Here is a 13,369-nt window from a genome sequence, read left to right on the forward strand (position 1 = left end):
CCAAAACTTAGAACCACTAAATTAGTTTAGTTTTGACTCTAATAAAGACTGAGGACTAAAATAGCCCAAGGAACAAAAATTACAATTGACATTTATTGAGCATTTACAATGGACTAGGCATGGTACCAAGGGCTTTAAATGCATTATCTTATTGGAGGAGTGGTACATGAATTAAGCACCTAAATTTAAAGGATAAGTGAGACAAATTTCATTTCAGGATTTATCCCAGGTGTCTGGTTCTATTTAGGGGAAGCCCAGGGTATCTAAATACAGCCAGGCCAGTCCAGAGAGGTATTTCAGTTTTCTACAGAACAAATCTCAAGCTTCAGAAATGCCAGGCCAGGCTAGCAAGATAGTAAGCTAAAGGGAGAGCCCAATGAGATCTCAAGGTATTTCCAGAAGTAAAATGTAATGAGACAAAACCTCTGACTTAGTGAAAATGAGTTTTAACTTGAATTCCTATGAGGGAAGAAAATACAGTTTTGAGAAAGAACTGAACTGCTTGTCTTTTTCCTGTGAGTTGGTTAAGGAGGGAAAACTTGGAAAGGGCTCATATGTCTACAGCCAGTTTAAACCTGCTGCATTTGTTTAACTGTGCAAGTACCAAGTCACATTTCAGGTGCTTCCTTGATGTTCTCCATGGCATGTCCTTTAAGAAAAGGTGAGAAGAGCCCTTGTCCTAAAGCTCTTTGCTTACCCCATTAAGTCCTAGGTAGTCTGTCCCTAGTGTTTTAGGCTGGAGGGGATGAGCAGTGAGGGATTCATCAGGATATTCTGTCAGCCCACCTCCCTCTTCATATTCTGCTTTAGCACTCAATCCATTAGCCCATACTTGACTCTGATTTGCTAAAAGCTTGTGTAACTGAGGAAATTGCCTTGGTCACTAGCTTCTTTCTTGTGATTCACTTTCAATCTCAAGTGTCTCCTTCTCTGCCTATCCTGTAAATGCCTGGAGTTCTCCGGGGCTTCATCCTCAGCCCTCTTTTTGTTCTCTACCCTCCCTGCTACTCCAGGTTTTCCTGGCTTGGGCACTATTGACATTAGGGTTGGATAATTCTTTACTGGGAGGTGGGGAGGCTGTCCTGTGCACTGTGGGTAGTAGCATCCCTGGCTTCCTCCCACTAGATACCACTAGCAGCTTAGCCCTCACCTCACACTGACAATCAAAAACATTTCCAGATACTGCTAACTGTCCCCTCGGGGGTAAAGTCATCCTGGGTGGAGAACCACTGTTCTACCTTTTGGCTTCAATGACTACTTAGATGTCAATGGTTCACTATCCATACCCTTACCCTTGCTGGTCTCTGGAAGTGCTTATTCAACTAACTGTCCCTGGGCTGTTTCACCTGTTTATTCCACAGTCACTTCAAAATTAATCAATTCTAAACTGAATTTATCTTTTCTAGCTCAGGACTATTCAAATTCCCAGTGGCCCAAACCAGAACCCTCTCTGAGTCTAAATCCTTCTCTGTAATTCCCAACTCTGTCCACCCCCTCTTCATTTCCACGATCACCACTTAACCTCCGACTGTATCTCTTGTATGGATTACGACAGCATCTTTCTCCTTCCAACTGCCTTTTGCCTTGCCCTACCTATTCTCCACAGTGACATCTGAGTGAGCTCCCTAAGGCATGTATACCTGCTGATGTCACTCCCTAGCTTTGAATTTATTTGTGGCTCCAATCACCCTCAGTATTAATACCAAATCCTTAAAATGGCTTTTGAGGTCCTGAGTGATCTGGCTCCATATTACCCTCTGCCTCATCATTGAACTCCAGTATTATGCTCATTTTCTCTTGTTTCTATGTCTTTCATCCAGAAATGTTAACCTGGCTCACTCTCATCCTTGAGAAGTAAATCAAATAAAAATATGCCATAAACTTGGAAAGCAAGGGTCTTTTTTTAAGTTGCTTCTTTTTTCTTGATTCAATATTATAGATCCTAACATTACATAGACATAAACTGTAAACTCAATTAACTTCATCCTTGAAGATGCTGAACTCCAGACTCACACACATCTAGCCTTGTGGTCTTGTCAGGTGATAGGTGAAGGCAGCAGTGTCACTGCAAGTGTGCTACAGAGGCATGTCTCTGAGACCTCAGGCCAAGAGCAAGGGCCTATCCCCTAAACTCTATGCTGGGAACAGGAATAGGAAATGACTGATGAGTGATTGGTGTTATTTCTTCATCAAGGGACACTTCTTTTCATTTTTAATTTGGGAGAAGATGGCAATTTTAGCAAAAGGGGCAAGGCATGTGAGGCAAAACAAGTGCATCAGTACTGCTTTCCTGACCTTGATTTTGTTCCCTAGTGTAGAGATTATCTGCTGAACACTTAAATTAATGGAGAAACATATCCTTTTCACAATGCATCCCCCCTCCCTTTCTAAACGTGGATGCCCTTCAGTATGCTAGTGGCACCGCTGCCACTGCATTTCCTGTTGGCAGCAGCGAGCAAGTGAAAACAGACGCAGTGGGCAGTGGCCAGGGCAGAAATAGCTCCTGCGCGGTTCACCGGAGCCTTCCTGGGCCCCTGGGCCAGACTCCCGCTATCGCGCGTCTTGATCCCAGCAACTGTAGAGGCAGTCACCAGGACAGACCGCAATTTCGCCAAGACAGCGCTCGGACCTAGCGCGGGAAAGCTACGCGCCGCCGCCCTCCGTTAAGTACCCCCTTGGTCTGGGGCTGGCCTTTGCCGGGCGGCAGGCGTGGCGGACCGCGATGCTAGGGCGCGCTCCCCTCCTTGGGGCTGGAGGGCTTCTGGGCGGCCTGTGGGTCTGGGTGCTGGGCAGCCTTTGCAGTATAGGGGCCGGGATCTGGGTGTCTCCGGGAACCCAGCGCCCTTGCCAGGCGCCGCAGCAGTGGGAGGGGCGCCAGGTGATGTACCAGCAGAGCAGCGGGCTCAACAGCCGCGCCCTGCTCTCCTACGACGGGCTCAACCAGCGCGTGCGGGTGCTGGACGAGAGGAAGGCGCTGATCCCCTGCAAGAGGTATGCGGGGCGCAAGGTGGGCGGCCGGGGAGGCCGGGTGCGGTAAGGCTTCGGGTGCTGCTCACCGGCGCTCGATTTCCAGCTGCTTGAGGAGCCTCCCTCCTACCAAACGGAAACTTCGCAAGGAGGATCGCTCCGATCGGGAGTGGGTGGAGGGGCTGGGCTCACCTAGGGCGGCCTGCCCAAGGGCACGAAATGAGATTCATCTGGGCGGTGACCAGTAAAATAAGGAACCCAGCACGATCGAGATTGTACTTCCAGGTGCCGAGGTGCCCAGGCCCGAGGCTCTAGAAACCTCCTTCAGCCGAGGGCGTGTCTTCTGCACTACCTAATTTCTTCCGGGAAGAGATGCCAGGGAGCCACACAGAATATATAGTTTTAAAGAATTAGACTTTACTTAAAAAAAAAAAAAAGAAAGAAAATCCTTACCCGAGGATTTGTTTGCATTGATTTTGGGGGGTGGGAGATGGGAGCGGGTAGAGAGAGAGGAAGGGGGAGGATAGAGAAACATATTTGTGAGAGAGAAACATGATGGTTCAATTGCCTCTCCTATGCACTCAACCGGGATTGAAATAGAAACCTGGGTATGTGTCCTGACGTGGAATCCAACCACAACCTTTTTGGTGCACAGGACGATGCTCATTTTAAAAGATATGACTATGCTACAAATGGTATGGGGAATCCAGCAAAGAAAACATCACCCACAAATTCATCATCCTGTTACAACTTAAAATTTTGGTTTACTCCCTTACATATTTTTGAAAGCAAATTTTATATCCTGTGGTCAAAAATATGTATTACATATATGGGTTTTTTTTTTTTTTTCTTTTTCCTTTTTAATATATATAACATGCCCTGGCCGGTTTGGCTCAGCGGTTAGAGCGTCAGCCCAAGGACCGAAGAGTCTCCTGCTGGATTCCTGTCAAGGGCAAGTACCTGGGTTGCGGTTCCTCCCTGCCCTGGTCAGGGTTATGCGGGAGGCAACCAATCCATGTGTCTCTCTCACATCTATGTGTCTCCCTCTCCCTCCCACTCTATCTGAACATAAATGGAAAAAATATCCTTGGGTGAGGATTTGAAAGCAAACAAACATGATGTCTATATGTTATTTACCATTTTATTAGTTGGCTTCTATTTTATTTTATTTTATTTTTTATTTATTTGAGAGAGGGAGAGGGAGGGAGAGAGACAGAAACATAGATGAGAGAGAATATCAATTGGCTGCTTCCTGCATGCCCCCCCACTGGGGTTTGGGCCCACAACAGAGGCATGTGCCCTGACCGGGAATCGAACCAGTGACCACTTAGTGCATGGGTCGATGCTCAACCACTGAGCCACACCTGCCGGGTGGCCTCTATCTATTTTTAATGGCTGTGCAATTCCATTGAAGGGCCATGGTATAACATATATAATTCACCTTTTCACATCTGTTGTGACTAAGGATGTCCCCTTTCTGAAGACCTGGTCTTACTTCTGACCCCTTTAAGCCTTGGTTTCTATTTTGGGATCACCACCTGTCAGTGCCACAGTCTTTTCATTTCTCTGCATGTTCTTCTCAGGGTTATATTAGTTTTTCTGTGTGGCATTTGCATCATTAGAAGGTGCCGTGTGAATGTTTATGGGCTAAGGCTTCAGTGGGGAGTAAGATCTGCAACAAATCTTGATGTCATTTCACCTACAAGCTTTTGATAGTATTAGGCATCTGGAAGAAAGTATGAGATCCTTTCAAAGCAGTACATTCAAGAGTGCAAGATAATGCAGTATAAAGTGTAAAACATGAGTGCTGAGAAGGCCTGGAGCAGCTGAGTCATCAGGGGTCTGGGAATATCTGTGAGGCCTTTCAAGGACATGCATGTTTTTGATTAGGTCTCCAAGGACATAGTAATAACAGTAGCAACCAACATTTGAGCACTTGTTATATACCATGCATGGTGCTTTCCACATATTGTATGCTTTGGTTTAAATCTCACAAGAACTTGACAGTACAGGATTTATGATCCTTATTTTGCAGAGAATCTGTGGTCTAGCGAGAGATGAAACACCTTTCTTAAGAGCACACAACTGGAACTTGAGGAAGTAGGGTGGATTTTTACATCTGTGATATACTAGCCTCTCATTCATTTGTTCATTTATTCATTCATTCATTTGTTCTACATACGTGTGTGTGTGTGTGTGTGTGTGTGTGTGTGTCACTGTGTATAAACAGAGTGGGTCCTGGGCTTCAGGGAGTTTATAGTCTGGGGGTAGAGTCACATAAATAAAAAATTCCCATACAGGGAGATGAAAGATGAGCTGCATGTGACAAGAGTGCCTCAGATGGGCACCTAACCCAGGCTTCCTGGAGAAGGTGAAACATGAGTGAGTTCCAAGGTCCCTGTATAAGCTGACCAGAAGAGGTATGGAGGGAAGAATGATTCGGGGGGATGTGAGTGTATTCCAGGTCCAGCTTGGGTGCCATCCCAGAGCAGACATAGCTGGATATATTCCAAGAACTGCAGGCCAATCACTGTTAGGACTGGAGCACAGAATATGATGAGAGGTTGGGAGTCCACTGAAAGATTTTTAAACAGTGGAATGCCATGATTGCATAATATTTAGATCACTAGATGCATGGTTGAGAATGAAAGAGAGTGAGAGTAGAAGCAAGAACATGTCTTAGGAGAGTTTTGTAGAGGTCTAGGTGAAAGACAGGTAGTGATAATGGTGATAGTGAGAAGTAGACACACTAGGGAAGTGTTGAAAAGGTTTATTAAAGGTGTGCAAATTATTTAACAGTGTGTGGCTGAGGTGGTGATGGAAAGAGAAGCATCATTTGGCTTCTGAAACTAATCGTATGATGGCATGGGCTAGATGGTGACAGTGATGCTGTCCACTAAAATAGAGTTTGACTTTCTGCACATCTGGTTAAGGGTTGATTGTACTCTTTATGTGCATCGATGTGAAGGCTGGTGTAGTAATGGTGTATTGATGAGTACTCATGCTGAAGATGGACCGGATGGCCCAAAGCACACTGTAGAAGCAGAGAGGAGTGTGGCCAGGGGAAGAATTGGATTCATCCTCCAGAGATAGTATTTTCAAAATTTAAGAGATTAAGTTTTAGAGTCAGACAAATCTGGGTCTGAATCCAGATTTCTAATGTGGGTTTCTGGGTAAGTTACAAAAGCTTTCTTAGTCTTAGGTTTCTTTCTTATTTATAAAATGGGAATACTAATAATGCCTAGTTTATTGAATTGTTGTGGGGATTAAATGAGTTCAAGTATGTAAAGCACATAGTGCAGTCTCTGACATGTAGAGATTGCTCAGCACATGGCCATGGTTGTCTCTGTCACTACCATCATCATCACCACCCTGGTGAATTTTCCATGGCCCAGAGACTCGCTGCTGCCAGCCCAGTGGGCTCAGGAACCTGATCTCTCAGGGCACTCAAGGGCCCTTCCTCTGGGAGCTGAGTCTAGGTAAGCAAGATCAAATGCTAAACTGTATATTTCAATGAGTACTGTAGCTGGATGGGAAGTAAAATTCTCAAATCCACAAGACTAGGTCATTCTCTCCCTGTAGGCAGAACTGTATGGGAGCCAAATTATAATCAGGAGATTGTGAGCAAAGATTTGGAACAAATTCATTAATCTAATGATTGCCTTCTCCAGGCTAGGCTGTAAGTTCAATATTGAGTTTTCCATCATGTATAACACAAGCCAGCCCAGAGTAATGAGACTAAGATAAAGTGATGCATTCATTTTCTCCATAGAGATGCTTTGTCACTAGTTCACAGCTGGTCCAGATTTTCCCCACTCTGCACAGAGCCTTTGCACGTCCTACTCAGGTCTGTCTTAGCAACTCTTCTCCTTTTATAACTCCATTATGGACTAATATAGTCTTTAGGTGTGTGTGTTGTATCTTTAGTGGGGTCACAGCCAAATCTTGCTGGCCTAGAAGCTTTTTTGACCCATGTTGTGATTTCTTATTTCCCTGCCCTGATCCATCAAGTGTTGGTTTAACAGTTTAACTTTCAGAAGACAATTTTATCTCCCTTTCTAATTTCTTTTCAGGGTTCTGTCTCATGGTCCTATCTCTGGCCCTAAGTCAGGTGTAGAAAAGAATGTTTAATGCATAAAATGCATTTTGAAGCTCTCTAAATGTAGATTGAAACAACCTCAAGAGCTTTTTCAGATATTAACAGTCTGGCCAAGAAAACATGTTATTTGAAGAAAATATGGATAGGTTGTCTTTTCATATTTATTAGTAAGTTGGGAAGTAAGTTTTAAAATTGGATGAACTTCTTAAGATTTTTATTTTGCATTCATATAGTTATGAAAAATACTACTGACAGTTACTGTGGAATGACTAGGATTTTCCAGGCCCTCTTTACCCTAAGAGGATGGAAAAGATTAAACAGTTTTACGAGCTTCAGATAAGACAAGCCTTAGCAGAGAATGGGAAATGTTAGTAATTGATACTATTTTACTTTCTGGTTCCCACTGTCTTTCCTGACTCCTTATACTCACAACTATTAAATCTGAAGAATGAAGAAAAAACAAGAAGATTATTTTTATAATCAGTCAACATGTTGAACTTTATGGAAGAAACAATATAGATACTGAATGAATTTGTTAGGTTACTGATAATTTACTGCTCCCACTTATGAAACAGTGCCTTGGGTGTTGCAATTAATGAAGCTATTCATGTAGAGTGAGCAGAGAGACATTAAGAGAATACACATTGATAAGTCAGGGATAATATCTTAGAAGACAATTCAACAACCAATCCTAAAATGGGCAGAGAACCTAAACAGACATTTCTCTGAAGAGGACATACAGATGGCCAATAGACATGAAAAGATTCCCAATGTTACTAATCATCAGAGAGATGCAAATTAAAACCACAATGAAATGTCACCTCACATCTGTCAGAATGGCTATCATCAATAAATCAACAAATAACTAGTGTTGGCAAGGATGTGGAGAAAAGGAAACCCTTGTGGACTGTTGATGGGATTGTAAATTGGTGCAGTTACTATGGAAAACAGTAAGGAGATTCCTCAAAAAGTTAAAAATAGAACTACCATATGACCCAGTAGTCCTACTTCTGGGTATTTATCTGAAGAAATTCAAAATATTAATTTGAAAATATATATACACCCTTATGTTCATTGCAACATTATTTACAATAGCCAAGATATGGAAGCAACCCAAGTGCCCATCAATAGACTAGTGGATAAAAGAATCTGTGCTACCTCTATACAATGGAATATTACTTGGCTATAAAAAAGAGTGAAATCTTACCATCATCAACAACATGGGCCTAAAGGGTATTGTGTTGAGAGAAATAAGTTAGACAGAGAGAGACAAATGCCATATTATTTCACTTACATATAAAATCTAAAAAACAAAATAAATGAACAAATAGAACAGAAACTCATAGATACACAGAACATTTTCTTGGTTGCCAGATGGGAGGGGGGTTGGAGGCTAGACAAAACTGATAAAGGGATTAAGAAGTACAAATTGGTAGTTACAGAATAGTCGTGGAGATGTAAAGTACAGCATAGGAAATATAGTCAATTATATTGTAATAACTATGGTACTAGACTCATTGGAGGGGTTACTTCATAGGTTATATAAATGTCTAATGCTATTCTGTATACCTGAAATTAATATAATATTGAATGTCACCTGTAATTGAAAAATAAACTCACACACACACACACACACACACACACACACACAAAATAATCAATCTTACCTGTCTGGAAATTCTGGGGGGGAGAAGGGGAAGGGGGAGGGGTAAAAGCTGAAAAGAAAAATATGTCTTAACTCAATTACAAGTGGTTTTTATTCAGATTCTGATTGGTCCATGTCTATCTCAGTTTTCTCAGAGAATTTTACTTTTTTAAAAAAAATCTTTATTGTTGAATGTAGAATGTATTACAGATGTTCCTCATTTTTCCCCCATTGACCCCCTCCTCCACACTCCCGCCCTCCTCCCGCCTTTTCCCACACTATTGCCTGTGTCCATTGATTATGCATGTAAGTTCTTTGCTTTATTTCTTCCCACCCCCCAATGCCTTTCCCTTTGAGGTTTGTCAGTCTAGCAATGAATTTTTACTTCTTAATCCCTTCACCTTTTTCACCCATTCCTCCAAACCCCCTCCCATCTGGCAACCAACAAAATGTTCTCTGTATCTATGAGAATGTTTCTGTTCTACCTGTTCATTTTGTTTGTAGATTCCATTGTTGATAGATATGTATTCATTGCCATTTTGTTTGTTCATATATTTTATCTTTTTCTTCAAAAAGACCCTTCATCATTCCATATAATAACAGTTTGGTGGTGAACTCCTTTAACTTTTTCTTGTCTGGGAAACTCTTTATATGGCCATCGATTCTAAATGACAGCTTTGCAGGATAGAGTAATCTTGGTTGTAGGTTCTTGCTTTTCATCACTCTGAATATTTCTTGCTACTCCCTTCTGGCCTGCAAAGTTTCTTTTGAGAAATCAGCTGACAGCCTGATGGGAACTCCCTTGTAGGTAACTAGCTGCCTTTCTCTTGCTGCTTTTAAGATTCTCTCTTTGTCTTGAACCTTTTGCATTTTGATGATGATGTGTCTTGGTGTGGGCCTCTTGGGGTTCATCTTATTTGGGACTCTCTGTGCTTCCTGGACTTGTATGTCTGTTTCCTTCACCAAGTTAGAAAAGTTTTTTGCCATTATTGTTTCAAACAGGTTTTTAATTTCTTGTTCTCGCTCTTCTCCTTCTGGCACCCCCAAGATGCGAATGTTGGCACTCTTGAAGTTGTCCCAGAGGCTCGTTACACTATCCTAATTTTTTTAGGTTTTTTTTTTTTTCTGTTCTGATTGGGCATTTTTTGCTTCCTTATATTCCAAATCAATGGTTTGCTTCTTGGATTTACGTACTCTATTATTGAATCTGTGTAAATTATTCTTTATTTCAGTTAATGCTTCCTTCGTTTCTGACTGGTCCTTCTTAATGCTCTTGAGGCCCTCACTAGGTTCAATGAGGTTCTCACTAAGTTCATTGAGCATCCTTATAAGCAGTATTTTGAACTCAGCATCTGTTAGATTGTTTATCTCCATTTCGCTTAGGTCTTTTCCTGGGTTTTTTTTCTGTTCTTTCATTTGGGACCTGTTTCTTTGTCTCCTTATTTTGGCTGCCTTTCTGTGTTTGTTTCTATGTATTACTTAACGAGAGGTATGGGGCTATCTGAGACGAGATGCTGCTTGTTTGAAAGAATTTAGGAAAACCTGAAGTAGGATCCAAGGCAGGCCAATCCTATGTTTAAGCAACTGGCAACAGCTTGGGTGGGCCTGAAAGTTGGGTGGGGTGGGGCCTCAGGGAATCACTAGGAGGGGATACCAGTGTGAGCCAGGTTTCTGGAGTCCCGGATATGGTGGCTGTCTGCTGCCCCAGGGAAGGGCTCTCCAAAGGAACAAACGCCTCTGACAGCAACTTTGTCCAGGCGAAAGCCACCTCTCCAGCCCTCGCTCCAATGCCAAACAGCTCAGTTCTTCCCTGTATGTCTCTGGTGCCCCTCGAGCTGCCTCCCCTCTGAGCTTAGAGGGAGAGAGTCCGATAAGTCCGTGCGCGGGCCCTTTAAGGAGCTGCCTGGGGCTCCAGCCACTTCAGCTTCCCTGAGCCTCAGTTCCCGCTGGTTTTTCCAGCCAGAAGTTAGGGGGACTTCTCTTCCTGGCACTGGAACCTTGAGCAGGGCACCAGGTGTGGGACAGGAATCACTCAGTCCTCAGGGAGGACCTTCCCAGCCAAGGTATCCTCCTGATTTTTATCCGCCACACGTGGGTGTGGGACCAGCCTCCGCCCCTCGCGCCTCCGCCCCTCGCGCCTCCGCCCCTCGCGCCTCCGCCCCTCGCGCCTCCGCCCCTCGCGCCTCCGCCCCTCGCGCCTCCGCCCCTCCTACCAGTCTGGACGTGGCTGCTGCTTTAATTTTGTAGTTGTAGGACTTGTATTCAGCTTGATTTCAGGCAGTTTTGAATGATGGTTGTTCTGTAGTTTAGTTGTAACTTTGATGTGGTTGTGAGAGGATGCGATTCTGCGTTTACCTACTCCACCATCTTGACAGGAAGTTGAGAATTTTACTTCTTGGAGAACAGAATATCATTTATCAATCCCCCACCCCCACCCCCGAAAACCACCTAGTGTAGTAGAGAAAGGATGGGCAATCATTCAGACAGTCATGGGATGGCAAGCATGATTTCTTATCCTGACTTCACCACAACAAGGTCCTTAATTTCTCAGAACATCAGTGTTTTTCATCTTTTAATTTAATGATTTTTACAATATTTTTACAATATTGATACTAAATATTTAGGTCTTCTTCCTTAAGTTAGGTATAGATAAGCTTAAATGATATCATGAAAGTATTAATTGTGCTTTTATTATGTGCTTTTATTATGTAGGCTAATTATTATGTAGGCTAGTTTATGCCATGATGCAATGAATTTGAAATTGATTCTAAAATGTTTCTCAACTTATCCTTTTGTGGAGATAAATTCGGAGTTTTTTTTTCTTTCTTCTCTTTTTCACCTAAGCTTGTTTTTATGGGTAGAGAAAAGAAGAGGCTACTCTTAAGTTCTTTGGACCCAAACTCAGAAAGTTCTCCTGTGTGTGGAGCCTCCCTGTATACTAAGGGACTGAATGGGACTGCTCACAGAAGTGTTTCTGCAAGTATCTGCTGAAGGAAATCAGTTCCAAGGCATGCTATCACACTAGGTAACTTCGATGGTCATATATGTTTGAGAATCAGATGAGTCTTTTTTCTCCAAGTATATACTTTTATTTTGCATTTGCTTTTCTTTTCTTTTTAAATTGAATTTATTGAGGTGACATTAGTTCACAAAACCATACAGGTTTCAATTGTACAATTCAATAATCATCATCTGCACAATACATCTTGCACCCACCACTGTGAGCGAAGTCTCTTTTGGTCCCCATTTCCGCCTCTTTGCCCACTGCTTAGCCCCACCCCCTTTTCCTCTGGCTACCATCACACTGTTGTCTGTGTCTGTGTGTTATGTATGTATGTTTTTGGGTTAATACCTTCACCTTCTTTTATCCAGTCTGCCAACCCCACTCCCCTCTGATAGTTGTCTATTCCATGTAACCATGCCTCTGTTTCTATTTTGTTCATCAGTTTATTTTGTTTATTAGATTCCACATATAAGTAAGACCCACATGGTATTTGTCTTTATTTGACATGCTTATTTTACTTAGCATAATAATACTAGGTCCTTCATGCTGTCACAAAAAAAGTAAGATCTTCTTTTTTATGATTACATAGTATTCCATTGTGTAAATATACCGCAGCTTTTTTATCCACTCATCTGCTGATGGGCACTTGGGCTCTTCCCAGATCTTGGCTATTATAAACAATGCTGCAGTGAACATAGGAGTGCATGTATTTTTTTAAATTGGTGTTTTGGGTTAAGGCAGTTCTATTTTTAATTTTTTGAGGTTGGAAAAAGAAGAAGTTATTAATATTTTGAGAAAACTCTATACTGTTTTTCACAGTGGCTGCACAAGTCTGCATGCCCACCAACAGTGCACAAGTGTTTTCTTTTCTCCACATCCTCACCAGCACTTGTTTGCTGATTTATTGATGGCAGTCATTCTGATAAGTGTGAGGTGATATCTCATTGTGGTTTTAACTTGCATCTCTCTGATGATTAGTGACATTGAGATTTTTTCATGCGTCTATTGGCCATCTATATGTACTTTTTGGAAAAAGTGTCTTCAGGTCTTTTGCCCACTTTTTAATTGGGTTGTTTGTCTTCTTGGTGTTGAGTTGTATAAGTTCTTTATATATTTTGGAAATTAACTCCCTATCAGATGTGTTGTTGAAAAATATGTTCTTCCATTCATTGAGTTCCCTTTTTATTTTGTTGATGGTTTCTTTTACTGTGCAAAAGCTTTTTACTTTGATGTAGTCCTATTTGTTTAATTTTCCCTTTGTTTCCCTTATCCAAGGAGATATATCTGCAAAAATTTTGCTATGAGAGATGTTTGAGATTTTACTGCCTGTTTTCTTCTAGGATTTTTATGTTTTCGTGACTTATGTTTAATTATTTTATCCATTTTGAGTTTATTCTTGTGTATGATGTAAGTTGGTGGTCTAGTTTCATCATATTTTCATGCTATCTGTTCAATTTTCCTAACACAATTTATTGAAGAGACTGTCTTTACTGCATTGTATGCTCTTGCCTCCTTGGTCAAATGTTAATTGAGCATAATGTCTTGGGTCTAGTTTTTGGGTCTTTGTTCTGTTCCATTAATCTATATGCTTGTTCTTGTGCCAGTACCAGGCTGTTTTGATTACAATGGCTTTGTAGTATAACCTGATACCCAG

General features: G+C 42.0%; 1 protein-coding gene across 1 annotated transcript in view; it reads left to right on the forward strand.

Annotated features, from left to right (window-relative positions):
- The first annotated feature begins 2,599 nt into the window (after window positions 1–2,599).
- Window positions 2,600–13,369, forward strand: part of EPDR1 (ependymin related 1) — a 46,937-nt gene continuing 36,167 nt past the window's right edge. The window contains exon 1 of the mRNA XM_036247213.1: window positions 2,600–2,991. Coding sequence (XP_036103106.1) covers window positions 2,723–2,991 — 269 coding nt within the window. The 5' untranslated portion in view covers window positions 2,600–2,722. The remainder of the gene's footprint in view (window positions 2,992–13,369) is intronic.

Source organism: Molossus molossus, unplaced genomic scaffold (genome assembly GCF_014108415.1).
Source record: "Molossus molossus isolate mMolMol1 unplaced genomic scaffold, mMolMol1.p scaffold_m16_p_7, whole genome shotgun sequence".
NCBI lineage: Eukaryota > Metazoa > Chordata > Mammalia > Chiroptera > Molossidae > Molossus > Molossus molossus.